We start from the raw sequence: 22,128 nt of genomic DNA, 5'->3' as shown, positions 1-22,128 counted from the left end.
TGAGATTTTATAGCAAACACTGCAGTCAACCCTCTGGAGTTTCTGTCTCCTTAGTGATGGTCCATTGAGGGTTATTATCTGTTCTTGTCTACACACTCAGAGCATCAACCTGTACCTACCTGGCAGTAGACACACAGCCCCTGTAGACACAGTGTGGAACATGTCATAAGAAATGAAGTGGATTAACTCAGTCTTTCTTTCTTTCTTTCTACACACACGGGAATATTGACTACCACAGTTGGTCAATAAACAAATAGCTTATGGTCTCTGTCAGGGAAATATACTATTTATATAAACCTGATACAGCAGAAACTTGTGACAAATGCTTGCAATTGTTTGCCAAAGCTAGTGAGTTCCCCTTACTAGGAAATAGGTTAAAACCGAAGCATTAAATTACTTACAAAAGAGTGAACTTTCCGACCGAGATAAAAGACTCAGTAACTTGGAGTGTCCACTTCTTGTTTTCGTCTTTTCATCCGGACTATTTATCGGCTCGTTTTAACGTGGCAGGTCCGTAGCGCATCGTTTCTGTCCATCACGGTGCGTCCTCTCAACCTGGGTTTCTGCCACAGCGAAGCAGCAGCTGAGCAACACGTCCCAGGTGAGGTACTCCTGTGTGCACCGAGCATGCGCCTCTTTGGCTGAAGAAAAAAAAAAAAAAAAAAAACATTCATGCAATTGGTGCACTACTATTTCCTACTGACAGATTGATTTCAGGCAATGATTTCTGAAAGAGCGATATTTTATTTGCATGTGCTGCAGGTGCATATTGCATTTGCATGATGTAGCCAAATGGCCTGCTAAAAAAAACGACCCAACCCACTGGTCATTTACATCACAATCATTACCCCAAACCCCAAAAAACACTCGCAAAGTGCAGAGATTCATTGGCGGGAGAGGAAGTAAGTAGTAGTTTACTCGAGTAAAAGGAATAATACCAAACTGTGAAGATATTCCACTTCAAGAAAAAACTCCTGCTTTCAAAACTTCACTTAGGGAAAATGATGTAGGTATTAGCAGCACAATTTACTTAAGTAAAAAATACTTATTCTGCCCTAAAATATTCCCTGGCAGTGTTTTACTATTAAATGTGATGTTTCTGAATTAATAATACTGCTGCATTCATGTGTGCATTTAATTTGACTATTTTAAGGTTGAGCTAATTGCGCTATACTGTTGTTACTTTAATCTAGAGCAATGCATCGTATTCTAAAAGAGAAACACGTGTTTGTGGCATCAGTGTCCTGTAAAATACAGATCTTCAAAAAGTCAACTTTCCATAAATTCTGAACAGCTCTGTTTTCAGCTTTGTGACATTCCCTAGCCAATCCACGTGGGTTTTTTAAATTTAGCTAAAGAAGGAGGAGGATTTTCTCAAACTTCATCCTTTATCAGTTTATCAGAAACATGTAATGGAGTAAAAACGGGCAAAATCTGCCTCTGAGATTTAGTGGAGTGGAAGTATAAAGCTGCATGAAATGGGCATACCTTGATTTGTACTCTAGTGTACTTAGTGTAACTAAATGCAGTTATATTCACTGTTGATTGGAAAGCTTGGATGTCATTTTATGGGGCCACCTCTGCATCTAGGCTATTATAGAGTGAATTAATGAATTACTATTTATATTTACATTAACTTTAATATATAATGTTATATTTTAGTAATATAATGTATGAATATCTTCAAGCATTTAAGATTATATATATATATATATATACATAGAGAGAGAGAGAGAGAGAGAGAGAGAGATTTGTATTATGCAATTTTAAAAGAACAATCAAGGTACCCACTGATAAACATCGCCGACATACCTTCGTATGGTTCAGTCGTATGACGGACAGGGCCTCAAACCAATAGAACACACGTCTTGCAACAGGTTACCGGCCGAACACCCGAGTCTGTCCAATCACAAGAGAGAAGAGGCGGGGCTTTCCGGAGTCACGCTACGTTCCCGTTTTTTTTTTTTTTTTTTTTGTTTTTTTTTTGCGTGAACCGATACATGTTTGGTTGAGCTTTGAATGAGGGGCCATCATCCCCGGCGGCTCGGAGGAAGGAAAATACAGTTTAAAGTCTCTCTGTGGAAGCGTTTCAAAATGACCAAACAGGCGTTTCCGACAGGCACCTGAGCGACCGCAAAGCGACGTTTCATCTCCCCGTCGGGTAAGTATGTATTTAAACAACGGGAGGAGCTTTGATCGGCGAGCGACGAAACATGCAACAGACCTGTTTATGTGTCTGTGATACAAAGTAGCAAAGCGTGCTAGCGGATTTTTTTCATACTCTTTTTTTTTTTTTTTTTTTTTTTTTGGTGTGTTTTTCTTTTTTCTTTTTTGGAGGCGAGGGGAGGAGAGAGAGAGAGAGAGAGAGAGAGAGAGGGGAGACTATCAGTCGTTTCAAGACAAAAGAAACGCGAATAGCTTCACTGTGACTCGAGCTGACGGTAAATGACCCCCAGCGATGAAATAAAGTCGCTTTTCTTTTTTTTTTTTTTTTTTGTGCGGCTCGTCAAAGTCTGCGTCCTCTGGCTGGTTTCAATAGCCGCTAGTAGCGTTAGCTTATTCTTCACATCGTGTGTTGTGTTTACGGTCTTGGGAGAAAGTGACCTAAAAAACACACAGTTTCGCCCATTAAAAAAAAAAAAAAAGACGAAACGTTGCAGACAAAATAACCTTGTTTATTTTATTTTATTTTATTTTTTACCCTCAAATCCCCCCCCCCCCCACGAGAGCTCGTGTCGGCGTTGTGAGATGTATTGTGATCATTTTATTAGCACCTTTTTGTGTGTATGTGTGTGTGTGTGTGTGTGTGTGCTTCTGGTTCCTTAACTTAGGATTTGAAATGTCTCTGTCCACTTTGAAGACTCCTACGCACGACAGCGTTTTTGTCCCCCGGTTGTTGTTGTTGTTGTTGTTTCAAGAAAAAAAAAAAAAAACCGTGATTTCGCCTCCTTTTGTGTCCCTGAAGCACTCGTTTACTGCACGTGCTTTGAAGCCGGACTCGATAGACCGCATGTCGCTGGATGAAATCAAAACAAATGCAGCTTACCTGGACTGCAAGTTGGTTTATTTTTTTCAGAACATATAATCGGACTCGTTCTTCAAAGCCGTTCATACTGTACTATTTAAGTGAACAGTCCGACGGGTCAGCCCGTGAATGTAATTCTCAGAAGGAGCTCGGACCGAGCTTGAGAAATAAATCTGCATCGATGAGGGGCTTGTATCGGTACTTATTGAAGTCCCGTCGATCGATAGTGCAGCTGACGCTAATCTAAAGGTAAAGGAGTTCGTGTTTGGGCAAAACTGGGTCCATGGAAGAAAAAAAAAAAAAAAGGATGTATTATCAAATTTCATTTAAGAGTGTTTTATGTGAATTCAGTCTTGTCTTGAGCACGTGTGCTCCCATCGATAGTCTGGAAAATGGATCTTGGTAATTGCACGAGAGCTATAATACGGGATAAGGTTACGTTTGCAAGTCGGAGCTCACATCACAGCTGTATCGTGTGTGTGTGTGTGTGTGTGTGTGTGTGTGTGTAACTGGTCAATGCAGCCCCACATTTCACTAGCTGTTTGTAGTACTGTTGCTCGGGCCGGTATGGTCGTGAATTGCTCACCTGCCAAAATAGAGGTGTGGGTGGACTATCAGGTTGATAGACTGAAGGAGGGATTTGTGAGACTTAAAAGGTTAGCAGTTGGGTGAATGGGTCAACAGGTTTTTAGCTGAGTCTTAAGACCGTGCTACTGACTGGGGTTTAACACCGCTCGGGTTTCCTACGAAAGGGTGAACGCTGGTTTTGGTTGTCGGATTAAGCATAGATATTGACATAGATTTGCCACCCGTAATGTAATTTCCTCTCCTCTAAGTAAAAACAATGTTTGAACACGACTTTAAATTCTCAGGAGTTTTTTTTTTTAAAAGTGGCTCGCGTAAAGAAAGAAAACTAGAACAGGATTTGTGATCAGTTTTAGTGTAAATGGTGAAATGCAGTTAATGTTGCCTCCAATTATAACAAGTGTATGTTGATAAAGGATAATTCTGCTTCATTTCACCATCGCTGAAGTTTTCAGAACTTACTGTCTCATAAATGTGACATTTATTCAAAATTACACCATCTAATTTATCACAGTTTTTTATATTTGTCCAAATTCTATATGGTATACCCAGTCCTTGCCGACTGTCAGTAAAGTGAGCAATAAAGTCTTTGTTAAACGATCCTGAAGTTAAAGTGGTTTTGCGAACAGCAGAGCTTAATTTTGTTAATATAAGATAAGCTAAAGAGTGTATACATCAGAGTCTGGCAGACGAGCGGTCACGCACCGTTTAAAAACTATTTGCTGAATGTGTTGTGCGTTGACTGATAGTTGATACTTAAGGTGCTGTGTACAGTGGGAGGGTTCACAGCAGGGGGCTATGAGAGAAAGGATAATCATGGCTTTTGGCAAAAAAAAAAAAAAACTTTATATGTGGGCATAAATGATGTAATTGTTTCAAAAACTAATTTTATGCACTAAATTTGTTATCACATTTTGTGTCTTGTAATTGTCTTACTTTTTATGTACAAGTGTTGATGTGTGCTTTCTCTCCCTGTTTTTTTTTTTTTTTTTTTTTTTTAGGTTTCTTTGGATTTGCTCCTCTCTGCAGCTTTCTTTTCTGGTTTTCCACATTCCTCAGGACTCCTCAAGACCAATGCCTTAGTTTAGATAAAACATTACTTACAACCACATACATATATTCTGTTTAGAAAAAACCCTCCCGTGGGAATTCCGACCCATCGCCGGTATCACCTTCTTATCATTCCCCCGTTTCACTTTACGTCAATTTAGAGGGGCATCAGAACTCTCTTAAGGCCACAGTAAAATACACCAGCCACCATGTCCTCCATCCTTCCCTTCACTCCCCCCGTTGTGAAACGCCTCCTGGGATGGAAGAAGACTCCAGCAGGGAGTGGAGGAGCGGGAGGAGGAATCGGAGGAGTTGGGGAGCAGAACGGCGGAGGACAGGAGGAGAAATGGTGTGAAAAAGCTGTGAAAAGTCTGGTGAAGAAGCTGAAGAAGACCGGACAGCTGGATGAGCTCGAGAAAGCCATCAGTACACAGAACAGCAACACAAAGTGTGTCACCATACCCAGGTAGGTGAGAGGAGGACACACACACAGCCTGTATTTCTATGTGTTTATGTCTGTTGTACGTGCACACACACACACACACACACACACACACAATAACTGGCACAACAGCTCTGTGTGTCAAGATATTTAGGTGAAGCGCACACAGTCTCGGCTACTAGTACACGCAAACACTTGCACAAACAGCAAGTTTGTCATGTCCGACAAACAAAATATTTTCTCATATTTGAGAATCTGGAAGAGCAAAGTTAGTTCGATAAATGGCTCAAATGGCGAATTGATTATCCACACCGATCAAGTAATGGATTGTTTGAGCACAAACGCACTTTCACACAAAAAAACACATCCGCAGGCAGCGCGTGTTGGTGCACCGCAACACCACCGCTTCTGATGAGCGCAGCGAGGCGTATCAACGCACATGAAAGTAAGAAGAAGGGTGACAGGCACGCACAAACTTGCAGGAAGAAAAGTATTTGTTCTGCAACAGGGGGTCCACTTCCCTTTATATGCTGTGCCATAGGTTAGCAGGGCAGCAGAAGTGAAACCTGATTGGAGGAAACAGATGTCCACCACGATTAGACTTGAAATCCATTGAACTATATGCAGAGAACTCCCATCGTGCCCTCACACTGTACTCTATGCTGATCATGTCTGAAAGTGCAACAGGCTCTGGTCGTATCTACATTGTGGTACTTTGCACCTTTACTGTTCTGAACTGCTGAACCTTGTTTCTGTGTTTTCTTTCAGAGCCGTACATTGATAAGATGATTGTTGCAGTGATAATTTAAGGCTTACATATGAGCAATGTCATCCCAATAGCTTCCAATGTTTTGAGAGTTTATCACTGTTCTAATAGTTTTAGTGATGCATCAATAGTCTGCATCATCTTGACTTGACCGGGATTTAAATGTTCTTTGGCGGAAGAAGCACCTGCTTCAAGGATCACGTTGAGTGGAACTGGAGATGCTTTTGTGTTTAACTGATGGCACAACAGCATGAGTGACTAATTGGATAAGTGTTTGTATCAGTACGCTGGATTGGCCACGTCAGCTAATGAAGTACTTGATTTCCCAAACGGTTCTGAAGATATTATCGCCGTGCACCTGTTTTTGGAACTAAAGCTGGAAAGCTTGCACATGCTATACTGGCATTTTGTAAACTAAAATATTTAAACAAAGAACCAAAGAAACGAGGCAGTCTAAATACCCGTTGGCCAAATACAGGTTAGAAGGGCTTTACTTGTGCCCCGCGGTTTGGTGCGCACACCGTCCCACCTCATCACACAGACTGCATCGTACATGAGGAACATCGAAGATGTTAAGAAAAAAATGGAAGACCAAGACTTAAGTCAAAGCAGCAGATGAAAAAATGAAAATAAAATATGAATTTGTTTCTATTTAATATGTATAAGTTCAAACACAGCGTGATGTCGGATGTCTGAAGATGTTACTGTTAAGGACACCCTCTTATTATTAGAGAGTTATAGCCAGAGTTTCATACTCTGTGAAAACAGAACCTTGTTACATTAGATCTTCATCCTTGTAACAGAAAATAGACATTTCAAAGACACCCAACCCAAATGCACATACTTTGTGTAAAATAGTTTTCTTTTTGTGCACCCAAGCCTGCTCATACTGCACGCACATAGTCCAAATAGTTACTGTTCGTGTGTCTTTCAGTATAGCTTCAGTATGGTCCCATGTGTCACGTGATTCGGTGCGCATGTCCAGTCACCAGACCAGGTGAAACCTTATCATGACAAAAGTGGCAAAGTCAGGGGAGCCCTGCTCGAAGCATGTGATCAACGTCAGTCAAACCGCAGGGGATCAGCAGAAAGGGGAGATAACCAGGCTGCTCTGTGAAGATTTTATGAGCTTCCCTATTTAAATATTCTACGTAATGTTTTCTTTCCCCTCTTTCTGTCTCTATTGGTTTCCTTTTAATTACATACTATGAATAATATAATAAATTCCTTCAGAGACTCCGATATTTCTCATACTCCACACCCTGAACTGGCATGTCACTAAAGGCTGCTACTCCTGATCACCAAATCCCCCCCACCTACCTCCACCTCCCCACCCCAATGGAAAGCAAAACATCATTTTCATCTGACATCATAATGTGATGTACTCCAGGTGAATCTGGTGTGCGTGTGACGAGATGATCCGGAACTGCACTTGGATTTGCAGCATTTTTATTGCACACGCTTTGTGAAACAGGTGATGAGGCGACAAGAAATATAAACACGGCAGGTGTAGCGTTGGCAGACGGTGGTGCGCTGTGCTTGTTTACATTTCTGTCATCACGGAAAGGCTCACCTTCTACATCTAATGTGTAATATTATCAGATGACGAGGTTCTCAGTGGGTGGACACTTTCTCAGCAATGCACTCCGCTCAGATTTCTGGCTGAAGTCGGACAGATCTAATCACGTTACAGTTTGAATGCAGGTCGTGTAGATCTGCCTCTCCCACGGATACGCTACATCAAATAATGTATCTTGATATCAAAGAATTGAAATAGCGCTTCGTCAAGTGAGCACAGCAACACATTAGAGTCGCTTGTACACTGGTAGGTCCCAGTGTGTACTGCAAGTGAGTGTTGTGTAAATAAAGTATGAAGCGGGGCAGGGCTAGAATAACATGAAAGCTCAAATGAGTCGCGCAAACATTTGGCGGATATTTACTCGAGGTGACATTGTGGCATAAATTACAACATGTGGTTATATACTGTGTAGTAAACAGTAGACTAGAAATTGGCTTGATTGTTGAGGAACCGGTAGGACGTTGGAGCGTAGATGAGAAACGAGGAGAGCTCCTGTTAATGGAACAAGTGCGGCTAAAGGGAAAATAAAAGGGATTAGAAGGGCAGCAGGAGAACCATGTGAGGCTAATGCCAGACTTCTCTGTTTCTTCACACTCAGGAATTTAGGTTAGATAGTAGCTTCTGAACTGGCGCTGCTGATAAGGTCACGATGGGTCTTGTAAGACATTTACTTGATTGTCGCTCCTGTCCTCGGCTAGTAACTATTCAACTTGTGTCGTTTCAACTTCATTAGAAGTCTCCTGCTTTGCGTTGTGTCACTTCTTATCTTTGACGTTTATGCTGAGTCAGTCTGTGGAGAGGACGGTCGTGAATTCGCAAATACTTGAAAATAGACAATAAGGTGCTTTTCCACACCTTATTGCTTATTTCCGCTGCTTTTCTGAATTGATAACAATAAAAACACAGTTTTTTTTTTTTTACTAAAAGAAACAGCCTGTTGGGTGTTTGGCTGTGTAAGATTTTCGAGGCCATCATTTTTCCTGGATTGATGGTGTTCTGGCAGAAATCCCTACATATTGAGGGCAAACCGGCCATGAAGGGCAGGATGCTTTTTTAGTTTTCAGTAGATAGCATATCAGGCTCCTGATGAGTAGATCACTTCCCTTTGTCTAAGATAATGTGCTCTGGCTTTGGTCTTGTAGATGTCTTGTTTGGGAGGGTGGGGGTTGGGTGGAGGATGTCTGAAGGATGTCTGCAGGATTGTGATGAGATAGCAGGTGTAGGACTTTGTAGATTGCTGTTTGAGTGGCGGTAGGAAATGTGTCAGGGAAAGGAATGGGTGGCTTCTCCAGTGGTGATGGAAATCTGAGATAACGGTTTCATCACATTAAAAACAGTTTACATCATGTCTGGGTGGAAATATTCTTGTACAGTTTTGCACATTTTCAAATTGAAGTCATAAGTTGTCTAAATTACAACGTTAGCCTTTTAGGTTTCACCCAGAGTGATTTACAGGTGATGACGCTCAAGCGTCCTGCTCAGACAGGGAGCTCCTGACTGACAGCACACTGATTGTACTCTTGACCTTCAAGTGAGAAAGGAGGAGGACAGAAGATGATCTACATCAGGAGATTGTACACTTGGAACTCGTAGTTGTAGAACGCTGAGTACTCTGACAAGTGTTGAGATAGAAAATCTTGGAGAGACAAGCATGACACTCACTTTGTTCTTATCAGTAAACAAAATCCTCTCTCTCTCTCTCTCTCTTCTCACCTCTCTCTCGCTCCTCGCTCCTCTCTCTCTTCTCTTCTCTCTCTCTTCTCCTCTCGCTCCTCTCTCTCTCTCTCTCTCTCTCTCTCTCTCTCTCCCCCCTTCCTCTTCCTCTTCCCCTTCCTCTTCCTCATCCTCCTCTCCGCTTTAAGCTACATAAATTGAAACCAAGTGATTTTATCTGCCCAAGTTGAAGCTGTGTATGTAAACCATTGTGGTTTACTGGTTCTGATGAGACTCCTGTGGAAGTGGAGCAAAAGTTAAACGTTTTAAAACTAAAACATGTCGGTGTGGATGTAGCCTACTAGCTATCGAAATTTGGTCCTGATGACAAGGTGTTTTTGTTGCTAGATACTACCGAGTAAATTTGGTTGCTACCATAAAAGTGTGGAGGTTTGCTACCTAACCCCAGTCTAAAGACTGGATTATCTTTAAACAACCAAGACCAGCTAAAACTTAGTGAAACCTTCTTTTTTTGTTGTTTTAAAAAGCTTCAGCATGGATGTACAAATGTCGTAAAGACAAACGAAAGTGCTTTGTGGAGGAGACTAACTGTCTCCTTGCACTCTGGTCTACTATTGTTGGTGTTGTGCTTGACGTTGGCACTGGTTTTACTGGTAAAGTGAAGACATACACAGACATACACAGTAATGACATGGCCCTGAAGCCCGTGGAAAAGCAAACCGGTTCTTCGAAGTTCCAAATGCCGACCTGGCATGAACATCATCCCAGAAACCAGAACCGGATTCTCTCGGTGGTAACAGGGTATCAGTAGAGCTTTACAGGACAAGTTAGCAACAGTCAGGATGTGTGCTTTCTCCAGTCAAACACACCTCGTCTGTATGTGCATACACATGACTGTTTTTTCTGTTGTCACGTGACACATATTGTGTGTTCTTTAGTCCTCATTCACATACCATTGTTGTGTAGATGTATATATTTCATGTGAAACTTCTTTTCTTCACATCACACCTGTCATGTCTTAGAAATAATATGCAGAAATTTTGTGGATGTGTGCTTTAGATATTATTTACAGGGCCTTATTTATTAACCTGAAAGCCCAATAAAGAAGTAAAACAATTCAACATGTCTATTATGTCAGCACTTCGAAGAAGCTGCCAAGTGTTGCATTTGCTTCAGCAAAAATCACATTCGACTACAAAATATCAGAGCCATTAAATTTGTCTAATTTGATGATGATAATAATTGTTTGCGCATCTCATTTTCTGAGATCTATGAAATGTTTTATTTAGATAAATCTTGGTATCATCTTTCATATAAATGTTGTAACAACCCTCCACTGTTCAATCCCCTCCAGCCTTCTGCATCACCTGATTGCACCACATCGTTATTTGTTGGATTTGGATTTGTCGCACAATCATCTGTCATCCAGTTAGTCTCTTACTGGGAAGCCGAGGAGTTTGGATCTCTTTCCTTTCTTCATGCCATTAAGAGACCAACTGTACATATTTGTGATTTCATCCTACTAATTTGGAATGGAACACCTCATGTTTACCATCTGTTTTGCTTTTATTTTATCCTTTTTGCACATGTCTTTGTGTGTGTGTGTGTGTGTGTGCGTGTGTGGGGGCATGTCTTCTGTGTGTGTGTGTGTGTGTGTGTGTGTGTGTGTGTGTGTGTGTGTGTGTGTCTGTAGCAATTGCTCAGACCTTTGGGGTCTAGGCTCAGGCCACACGATAGAGCAGTGGGACTCCACAGGCATGTACGGCTACCCTGACCACAGCAGGTGAATACACTCGCATACGCACAAATACACAATGAGCGACAATCAGCATACATCCATTCATTTCCTTCATTAATAACCATCTGTCTTTCTGCAGTCTACAGTATCAGTGCACAGTGATACGTCTGACCATGTCTGTTCATTGAAATCATTAAAAGACTTTTAGACTGTCTGTAATGTAATCATCAATTATTCTACAACCTTATCAACACTTTTTCTAATACGAGCAAAAAGGAAATAATGCGTGTATTTTAGTGAAAGTATGATGTATATTAGATGTGGACAAATAAGTGGATTCAGCAATATATGACGGATGCTCACTGTTTTGTATTTACTGTTGAGCAAGGCTAGTCAATTATATATATTTTTATTTATAAAGGATCAGAAAAGATTAAAGTTTTGTTCTGTTTCTGAAATGTAGAAATTTAAGAGATCACTCTGACTACGGATCTATGAAACTGGGATGAGGATTCTTGTAAAATAAGGGTTCGTCTATAGAACAGAACCAGTGTCCTTAATTCCACTGGTTTGTGTCTTTCCTTAGCGACTCTCGTTTTCTTTTATAATTCGATATTATCTCGGCGCACACCATCCGCAAACTCAAGAAAGCATAAACCTTTAGGAATTTCTCACTTCTTCTAGTCTACCATCAAGAAGTGGGCACATCATTGAGCTATTAGCCATCTTCTCTCTCTCTCTCTCTCTCTCTCTCTCGCTCTCTCTCCACCCTCTCAGGTCGCTGGACGGGCGTCTTCAGGTTTCTCATCGCAAGGGCCTGCCCCACGTCATCTACTGCCGCCTGTGGAGATGGCCTGACCTTCACAGCCACCATGAGCTGAGGGCCATCGACACCTGCCAGTATGCATTCAACCTCAAGAAAGATGAAGTGTGTGTCAATCCCTACCATTACCAGAGAGTGGAGACCCCTGGTGAGGATCCTTCACAATTGTGTGTCGTTTTGTGAAATAGTATTTGCTCTGTCTGTGAGTCTTGCTGGCTGCGGTCCTCAAGGTGTCCTCCAACAAGTCTATAATCACGGTGGTCAGTTTTCGATCTTGGATCTAAATCTCCTTCTCCACACTAAAATGGATATTTTGAAAAACAATCACTTTTCTCTACATCGTGGCCTCTTCTCCACAACCAAGTGCTGTTCTCGGTCAATAAAACGGCAGTTTTTGTTTTTCTTTTCTTTTCAAAACACCGTCTAAAGTTTAGATTTTTTTTTATTTTTTTTTATTAAACATCCCATTTCTGTGTATCAGTGTGGATATTTAAAATGAAGCAATTGGGGGGAAATGATGACCTCACAATTCAACTCACGCAGGCCCATCGTAGCTCAGTGTATTGAGCGTGTGCCCCACATAACGATAATAACAGTTGTGGATATATCCTGGTTTCTTTACGTTTGCCTCGCACTAGCAATTCCAAGTTTACAACTTGGCTCATTATTTATTCATTTATAGTTGTTTTTAAAACAAAACTGCTAAAAGAAAACCAGCTCACTGAAGCTCAGAATATTCTTCTCTGGAATTTGAGTTTCGTTGATGTCGATTATTGGCCCGGCACGCTTATTTGAGCGTTTGTAGTGGTTTTTGTGTTTGTGTATGTATGTATGGAGATTTTGCAGTGAACAAGGTCGAAATGTGCGTTTCCATGTGTTTGTTATAGGCAGAATGTAGTTGCAAATATGTACTTGATGGACAAATGGTATTGACCCTTTGTAAACGATGCACCCTTTGTCTTCAGTGCTCCCTCCGGTGTTGGTGCCGCGCCACACGGAGATTCTGACAGAGCTTCCACCTCTAGACGACTTTACAAACTCCATCCCGGAAAACACCAACTTCCCTGCAGGCATTGACCCTCCTAATAACTACATACCAGGTCTGTATACGGGGCAGGAAATACAACTCTTATTTCCAAAGTAATTTTTTTTTTAACTTCCAACTAGATTTGTTTCGAATGTGGAAAGAACTGACCTCTCCGGGGCGAAGGGGTTTGCTGCTGGTCGAGTACAGGTTTTCCGCAGTGCATGTTGTTGTACATGCATAACTTACAATCACACACGAGGACCCGAGTTCAGTTCATTCTCAGGATATGAAGCAGTGGCTTGTTTGAACTGTGCTCTTATATTGTATGTGTTTTTTTACAGACACTCCTCCACCTGGTTACATGAGTGAAGATGGAGAAACCAGTGACCAGCAGATGAATCAAAGTATGGAATCAGGTAGCTTTGTTGAGTGTCCGAGGTAGTTTATGGGCTGCTGTGTATCTCACTGTCTGGAAAAAGACAATATAGATATCCCGGAAGATCCGTCTTGACACCTGAATGTGTGGATTATTTTATTTTTGTGCTGACAAGCATACATCACTGCCGCAGTGAATGTATTTATTCTAAATAGTATCGGTAACATGAAGCGGCACAGTTAACAAAACCTGTATATCAAATGAAGAGCAGATTACAATAACGTGTTATGTGTTTTTTCTTTCAGGCTCACCAGCAGAAATGTCACCGAGCACCCTGTCGCCTGTCAGTCATGGCCTGGGTAAGACTACTCTGTTTTGATTTCTTCATCGGTTTTCTTCAGTCATAGCAAATCATGACAGAGTTCTGGAAAGTTAAAACACGACTGGGTCTTCCTCAGGCTTTTTCCTATGTGTTATAGACTCAAGGTAGTTCTATTTATATTAAAACTGTACATTAGGGAAATGTCATATTGAAAATTAAAATCCTGTCCAGAAATTAAAGCATAAAAAAAGCTTTAATTTGGGAGCTAGAAACATGGAGGCAGCTCAAGATTTCAAAAGACAAACATGTCAAATATTTCCTCGCCGATTTCTTTTCAGACCTTCAGCCGGTCACCTACAGCGAACCAGCTTTCTGGTGCTCTATAGCCTACTACGAGCTGAACCAGCGGGTTGGAGAGACGTTCCACGCCTCGCAGCCGTCTCTGACCGTCGACGGCTTCACCGACCCCTCCAACTCTGAGCGCTTCTGTTTAGGGCTTCTCAGCAACGTCAACAGGAACGCAACTGTTGAAATGACAAGGAGACATATAGGTATGTCGCATGCACATAAACACTCAGTAGTTTATCACTTATTATGTGTACAAAAGGTTAAAAGGATTGTTACAGTGGAGGTGTTGCAGCGCTCCTTTACAGCATGATGTGGTAACAGCAGTAAGAGTATCTTGACAGAGCGGGCAACTTATAGAGAGGCTCTGAGATGTGAACATTTTTACAAATAAAAATCTATCGATACATACACACTGTTCTAAAAAAAAAAATTACAATTGGAAAATAAAATATGATTTAAAATACAAAAATTATACATTTTCTATAGTTCTAAATTGGTGATTGTAACTGCAGCACTTGCGTAAATTGAGTTGTATCTTTTATCTCTTCACATTATTCTTCTGTTTCTTCTTGTGCAGGTCGCGGAGTGAGGTTGTATTACATCGGTGGGGAGGTGTTCGCCGAGTGCCTCAGCGACAGTGCCATTTTTGTCCAGAGTCCCAACTGCAACCAGCGATACGGCTGGCACCCTGCAACAGTCTGCAAGATACCACCAGGTTCACACACACACACACACACACACACACACACACACACACACACCATTTCTTCGTCTTTATTGAGCCAAGTAGTTGTTTTGCCACTGATCTATAAAACCTCTCTTCTGGTTTGCTAACAAGATGTATTGCAGTGTTAATGTTTATTGTTAAAAAGTGGATCGAGACCAGGCTCTAACTTTTATATGGGGGCATTGATTAGTATGAGAGGAGCAATAACCGCCAAACAAAACTGTAGCTGTTGATACGTAATGGCTCATCTACATGATGATAATAGTCCTGACTGATATACAAAACATGACTTTCCTTTCACCTGATATTGATGAAGTGAAGCTTGAGGAAAGACACTAAGAGCTTCTACAATGGGACAGTTTCCTCAGACACTCACCCACACACTGACTCATCTGTACCCATGGAACTTTGAACATTTCATTCATGGCCAAATGAGCAGCGTGAACAGGATCATTATTGAGGCACAGAAACGTAACACAAGGATCTCTTCGTCGCTCAGGCGTCGGACTTGTCAGCCTCGTGGAGGATAATCACCAACATACCCACACCTCACCATGCCTCTGCTTGGTGTTTTTAAATTACGTTCACAGTAGTGCCGAAGTGAAACCACCAATTTTGTAGCCACCGGTTTTAGAAATACAAATGGTGGTGAAGTAATTTGTAATTAACTTTGGCTTTCTTTCTGTAAAACATCTGTATATATTCAAATTTGAACACATCGGACTTAATCAGGAATAAAACAAAAAGTACTTGAGCCACTTGCATGGATTGTATTGTCCGAGAAGGGAGAAGATGCTTTGATTTAACGCTTTCTTGTGGGGATGACGAGTCTCTTCCTCATGCTTGTCTCTCTTTTTTTTATTTTTTTTTTTTATTTTTTTAAGGCTGTAATCTGAAGATATTTAACAACCAGGAGTTTGCGGCTCTGCTGGCCCAGTCGGTCAATCAGGGCTTCGAGGCAGTATACCAACTCACCAGGATGTGCACCATCAGAATGAGCTTCGTCAAGGGCTGGGGAGCAGAGTACAGGTGTGTTACGCAGTCATCCATAATTAACGGGGGGAGGGGGGGGGGGGGCTGTAAGGTGCCCATCAGACGAGGGAGTTGCACAGTTGAATTCACTGGTGTGTCCTTGTGAAACAAGGTCATGCTGAAAGCGTGGTGACACAGTGACTGCTTCTGGGCTGTGCAATTTCTACTCAGGGCTGTGTTTATTTTTTGATTGTTGCAAAAGGCATATGAAAAGAAAAGCTGCAATGTCATAGCTTTTCATCTGCCAAAGTAGGGTTATCTTAAATTGCATGGGGCGAAACCTCTAATCTGATATTGCTCTGCACAAGATGGTTTCTGAAATGTGGCAATCAATTTGTATCCAATTTAGTTTGCCTTTGTGTGCAAACCGCTTATTGTGTGTGTTGTTTTTTTTTTTTTACTTTGTTCTAAAATTGTTGCACATGTTGTGGCTCATAACAGCATCTATCTGGTTCTGGGTCCTGGGAGTCTGAGGTCTATCATTTCTTTGTTGGATTGTAATTTTGGTGTTGTATGAATCAGAGGTTATTCAAGTTTCTTTTTTTTTTTTTTTTTAATTCACTCTAACATGGTTGGGTGTAAAGGCATCAGTTCTTCATGCCTACGCCTGCTCTGTGCAGCTCCAAAATGGCAGCAGGAGGCACTTTTTAAAAGCTTCGCAATGACATTTAAGGAACTGCGCTGTCAGACATGCTGTCCGACCACGTCGAAATTAAAACACGTTTGTAGTCGAAGGCAGAGTAAAAAGCTGACTGTTACACAGAAAGGAAGAATGTGATCGTCTCTCCAGGAAGACATCCGTAACGCTGCATTTGGTTGTCACAAATATTTGTGAGAAATTAAAATAAAACCGAGAGCTACGGAGAAGTTCAGTCCTTGGTTCCATTCTCACTTCTGTACAAATGACACAACTAACTTGCAAAGTTCACTCTTCAAAAATCTGCGTTGTACTTTTCCTACATTGAGGTTTGAGAAAGTTTTAAAAGAGTTTAGTTTCAAATTTAAACGAACCCTGCTACATTGACACTGTCCCGACAGGTTGACGTATATATTACAGTTTACATGGTGTGTGCTATTGAAGCCGTTTTTATTTTACCGTAAGATTTGAAATCGCCACATCCTGTGCACATACAACTTCATTATGACGTGATTTCACTTAGAAAGCAATCTGGCAGCCAGATATATATGAAACATCAGGATGGGATTCTACTCTGGCTGCCCCACTGTTGTTTATATATAAATACAGATGTTACCTCACATCTGTACATCGACATTTTTGTGTGATCAGTTGAACAGTAATAGGTTTGTTTGAGCTTCATGCTCTCATCTGCACCGCATGTGTACGAGCTCCCCTCTATTCATCCTTTTGTTGTAAAAATGTCAGAGGTTACAGAGCATTTGTCTGTATCTCTTGTCACTCCGTCTGTCCGTCCGTCCGTCCGTCCGGCAAACATCTGTTCTGCTCCTGGCTCCACTTTGTGTTGTCCCCTCTCAGGAGCCAGACGGCAGCGTTTGTGGGGGTGTTTTGGCTTGTTCTCAGTGGCCGGGGTTAAGCCGCTGTGTAGCCTGTCTGGTTAGCAGTCGGTGTCCCTGCTGTGGAGTCGGGGCCAAGCCTGGCTGGACCACAGAGCAGTCAGCTGTGTTTGATCCTCTGGTCCAACCCGGGCAATGCCAGCTCCCGCTCACTTTTTATTAATTTGTTGTTCATCACAAAAAAAAACAACATCCTCCTTCTTGTATTAGGGTAATACCGTTTCTCATATTTAATTAATACCGATATATCAGTTCTTCTGGGGTTGTGACTATCTTTATAATCAATTAGATTCATACCATGTACCACTTAAATATTCGTTTTTTTTTTTTCTTATCTTTATTCTGTGTTTTATTCCTCCAGACGTCAGACTGTAACCAGCACCCCCTGTTGGATTGAGCTGCATCTCAACGGCCCCCTCCAGTGGCTGGATAAGGTGTTGACCCAAATGGGTTCACCCTCAGTGCGCTGCTCCAGCATGTCCTAAACGGAGTCCTGCTGCAGCCGTAGCAGTCAAACTGACATTTCACAGTGTTTTAACAGTATGTCCTAAAGAAGACCACCACCATGCAGTCTTAAGTGATGAACTAACAACATTTTAAAAACAAAACAACAGAAAAAAATAAATAAAAATAATACTACACCATGGACCCGGAGGGTGAGAGAAAGACATAAATGGACAACAGTGGAATGTTAACAGTGATGTCACAGTGGACTTGGATATCCGGCTGACAATGTAGTTGTCATCGAGCGAGTAATTGAAACCACTCTGCAATATCAACACGACGAGAGAGCGACGTGACGACGGACCGGCCGCTGACGGAGCTCTGTTGCCCTCCTCAGTGACACAACAACAGCGGTTTCGGCGGATGGAGCATGTGACCTTGTAATTTACGGGACGGTCTGTCCAACCGCTCGCTCGGCTTGCCTCTTCACTACCTATTTACCACAGCACAAACTTTTGATCCACTGTCAGTATTTCCGTTTACACGAGGCTGACCAACAGCAGTACTGCCACTCCAGGCTTACGTTCAACCAAAGTCAACTTCACGCCTGGACAGGATTCTTTTTTCTTTTCTTTCCTTCTTGGTTTTGGTGACCAAACAAGTGTTCCATTTTATCCGAGCTGTTCCTCCCCGTCACCCCTCTTCTCTACGGACCTGCCTACGCTGGGCCGCACGGATCTTCAGCTGTTAAAGGGCTGAGCACCGGGAGAACAAGTCTTTCAAATGAATCCAACATGCCCCGACTTCACACGCACAGTTGCAGTGAACACGCCGTCATCTCCTCCGTTGCTCCAGTTCAACCGAGAGGGTGCAGTGGATCAAAGAACCGAAACCGTGAGGAGTGTTCGTCTTAACATGCATGTGGTCTGTGACTACCAAGCACAGATAATTGGAAGGAAGAAGTTTGAGAAATTGTCAGAGCAAGAGCCGCATTCAGATCGGCCCCCTTCATGTTCGTAAAGCCCGACGGTTTGTTCTCACTCCGTTTACCCTCTGCATGCTCTCGCTCTCTCGCTCTCTCTCTTCACATTCTCTTCAGTACAGTTTTGTTATAGTTAACATCCGCTCGTTTATGAGGAGGAGCTCCATGTAGGACTTGAAGATACACAGGGTTAAACTGCAATGCTTCAATGTGGCCTCCTTCTGTCTGAACGACATTAAAAAAAAAAGAAAAAAAAGAAACCCGTTTCACAGGTGTAAGAAAATGCACAAGTCTCTCGTAATGCTTGGACTGATGCACACATTTCCAATTATTGACCTTTTATCGATAGGAAAAGTCCTGCAGTGTGGGACTTTAATTGCTTCTTTACTGTACTTGCACTACCCCAAATTATGCACCCTTAAGAAAGTTGCCTTTGATGTAAAATACAGCAAGAATATGCTTTGAATTGTACAGATAGGAATGTCGAAAAGACCAATACAAGCCAAGATAATTACAAATAAGAATTCCCCATATAATAGAATAATCATTGTAAAGCTTTTGGTCCCTAAATGATCCGAATTGGCTCCATTCATTTGTTTTAATTAGGATTTCTGATCCGTGAAGCCAGCTGGTACCCACATTGGTATTTTAGAGTCCAAATCTTTTCAGAGTATTTAAGCTTTAAATATTCAGCAAGCTAGTTATACAACACCGTTGTTATTTTCTTTACACAATCTTTTAGCTACATTTTTGTATTTTTCATGTATTTTTTTATATATAAATATATTTAAAATCTTCAAAGCTTTCTTCCTTTTTATTCCAATTCAATATTTTTTTTTATTTTTTTTAGAATATACCCTCTGTTGAAATTATAACAGCTTGATGATGATTTGTGATATATGTAGCATAGAATGCAACACTCACCGAATTTACCACTGAAGACAGTTCCTTAGATTTAAACGTGTGCTCAGTGACCGACAAATAATCCTCTCCGCCATCCTCATTTGGATACAAAAAAAATATTCTTTAAGCTGTTAGAAATGTTGACTTTCTTGCCTTATTGTTACTCATATTTTTTTTTTTTTTTTTAGCTCCGGGGGTGTGACCAAAGACCGAGTGCAGGTTTTGCGTTTTATTGGCGTAATCTTAATATTTAAATTAGCCTTTTTTTTTTTTTTTTTTTTTTTCTTCCCCCCCCGAGGTTTGGTTCGATGAATTCTGTAGCTCTACAAATGAAGACAAACATTTCACAGTGACGTAGCGCCGTCATTGGAAAATGAAGCCGTTTAAAATGACCGACTTTATGGACGCTGGGATATAATCCAGCAGCGGGGTGTACAGTGTTTTGTTTCAGTGTTACAGCTGTTGCTGTAAATTCAGACGGCTCCGACGCAAGAAGGTGAATTTGTTGAATTCCGTCTTACTCTACCAAACCTGGGACATTCCAGTTCACGGTGTAAAAAGCTGCAGACGATTTCAGCGCTGCAGCGGTTTGACTTTCAGAGCTCACCATGTTTGTACACTGTTCATTTACTGTGAGTGGGTTTACATGCACCCGGGATATCATATCCCAGCTGAGACCTCTGCGCTGCCGAGTGTGTTCCAGCATCGAATGCAGAAGCAGAACGTTACCGTGAAAACTGCGATTGTAATCGGGACATAAAAAAAAAAAAAGATATACACTGAAGTCATTATCTTGGCTCATATTTTTACATTCCAGCTCTCCTGCTTCCAAGTTCTCCTGACAGAAGGCGCCGTGGTTGTCGGTGTGCGTGTAAACACATTCACTCTTTGTGTTTGTTTATTCTCTATTAACAAATGATTTAAAAAAAATTTAAAAAAAAAAGAACAAAATCAAATGTTAATGAAGTTTTAGTTTTTCGTATAAGGGCTGAGACAAGAAGTTCAGAAATCCTGGTGATTAATCAGACATATTTTTCAGCATCCTGCAGGAAACTTTTCAAGATTAGATGGATGACATTTTCTCCCCAGGAGGAGATGTACTTTGCACAGAAAGGTTGACACATGAAAACTCTCCAAACAAACTGCCCGTCTTTATCTTGGTTTGAGCCGAGCTAAATCGTGAACGATACTTTCTTTTAGGAGAAAAAAAACCCAACAAAAACAACATTTTCACCATTCATCTATCTAATATTCACTTTCAACCAGACTTAAACCAGCCAAATGCAGTGATGTTTGTCTCTATACATGTTATCTATCTGTCCAACTGTCTTGTATTTTTGCTGGCCTGTCATATTTTCTTTTTCTTTTATTTGGGAACAAATGTCGACTGGACTTCCAAAAGTCCAGCCAATGTTTTCACATCCTCAAACAAAAAAAGGAAGTGTTTCCTTCTTTAGGTCGTTGTGTCTTTGCTCCCCCACATGTTTATTCTATGCAGTGGCATCAAGTTGTTTGGACTGTACACTCTAAAACGGTTCCCCATTTGGAAATGTACACGGTTTCTTTGCTGACATGCCGTTTTGTGCACATTGCCAGGATCCAGCAAAAAGCCTTCGCATCTACCTATTTTTATTTTTTTTTTCTTGAAATGGAGTGCCACCTAACAATGTGCCCTCAAACCAACTCTTCTCATGAGGTTTCATGAAGGCGACTTCAACACATTCTGAAGGTCCACATTCCTATTTACAGATCACATTGTATGTATTTTTATTTTTTATTTTTTTCCTTATTGTGATGACAATTGTGTATCCCCAAATAAGCCTCTCTCTGGTCAATCCAATAAGAAGGTTGCTTTTTGGAGAAAGTGAAGTTTCTACATGTCACTCGTGATGTTCTATGATGTTATATAGTTGTACGTTTTCTTTTACCATACATACTGTTCCTTTTGCTTGCTATCAACAGAGCATATTCCATTAGACAACAGTCTGTTAGGATTTCTATCTTCTTCAAACACTGATGATCTTCATAGGCTTTCCAACTATCCTCCCACTTCTTATAGTGTACACTAATAAAGCTGTTTTAATTCAGTCGTGTCTTGTGTTAAATGGCTGGATATGAAATAATTTGAGTTTTTTTTTATGTCGTGTAATAAACATAACCAAAGACACGAGTCGTAGATGACGCATAATACATAAAAATGTTACGACACTTCCTCGGCTTTTATGCAAGTATTACCAATAACCATACAGCCTTACAGTCACACTCATTCCTGGATTATAGCAGGTAGCTTGGGAGGAATTGTGATTAAAAAAAATAATACTGACACCAAGTCTTCTGAGATTCGTAACACTACTCGCATATCTGTTTTGAAAATAAATTCGCTGCCGTTAAAGAGTTTAGCTCAAAATCTTCAATTTAATTGACGTCCTTGTTTGTGGAAAATATTCCCTTGCTCACTTTTCACAGTCAAAACAAATCGCAAACATTAGTTTAATGTCTCGGTCTGTGTGGTGATGTTTTATATCAGTGGTGTTTCAGACTTACCAACGGTGGGCGGGGCTTATTCATCGGCTGAGGACAGGAACAGGTGCGGTCCTAAAGATTGCTTTAAGTACTGTAGCGTGGAGGACAGGGCACAGGGGGAGGAAACAAATACAAGTCTTGGAAAGCCTTCGAAGTGAGCGACTGAAACCAGGAGGGGGCAGCAGTGTAACTTCAGCTGCCAGTGAAACCTTAAAAAAGAAGAAGAAGA

General features: G+C 41.2%; 1 protein-coding gene across 4 annotated transcripts; it reads left to right on the top strand.

Moving 5' to 3' along the window:
• Positions 1–1,999: 1,999 nt before the first annotated feature.
• On the top strand, positions 2,000–21,463 carry smad2 (SMAD family member 2). 4 transcript variants are annotated; one of them, XM_069162454.1, is made up of 11 exons: positions 2,000–2,161; positions 4,612–5,126; positions 10,815–10,904; positions 11,637–11,830; positions 12,648–12,782; positions 13,051–13,113; positions 13,391–13,444; positions 13,746–13,958; positions 14,333–14,470; positions 15,367–15,511; positions 17,409–21,463. In XM_069162454.1, the coding sequence occupies exons 2-11, from the start codon at positions 4,870–4,872 to the stop codon at positions 17,530–17,532; spliced, it is 1,413 nt and encodes a 470-aa protein (XP_069018555.1). In that variant the 5' UTR covers positions 2,000–2,161; positions 4,612–4,869; the 3' UTR covers positions 17,533–21,463. The 4 variants fall into 4 exon arrangements, with proteins under 4 accessions (XP_069018555.1, XP_069018536.1, XP_069018565.1 ...); XM_069162435.1 differs by having other exon boundaries at positions 13,051–13,125; XM_069162445.1 differs by lacking the exon at positions 2,000–2,161 and adding an exon at positions 2,356–2,441 and having other exon boundaries at positions 13,051–13,125.
• Positions 21,464–22,128: the final 665 nt, after the last annotated feature.

The sequence above is a fragment of the Embiotoca jacksoni genome, unplaced genomic scaffold (genome assembly GCF_022577435.1).
Source record: "Embiotoca jacksoni isolate LCO1_2020_lvr unplaced genomic scaffold, fEmbJac1.0.p SCAF_10, whole genome shotgun sequence".
NCBI lineage: Eukaryota > Metazoa > Chordata > Actinopteri > Embiotocidae > Embiotoca > Embiotoca jacksoni.
Note: the sequence above shows the minus strand (reverse complement) of the source record. Positions and strands in the feature narration are given on the sequence as shown.

Coding starts and splice junctions, on each gene's coding strand:
- smad2 (XM_069162435.1), top strand. CDS start 4,870: ATGTCCTCCATCCTTCCCTTCACTCCCCCCGTTGTGAAACGCCTCCTG. Junction 5,127..10,814: donor AAGTGTGTCACCATACCCAG/GTAGGTGAGAGG, acceptor GTGTGTCTGTAG/CAATTGCTCAGACCTTTGGG. Junction 12,783..13,050: donor TCCTAATAACTACATACCAG/GTCTGTATACGG, acceptor GTTTTTTTACAG/ACACTCCTCCACCTGGTTAC.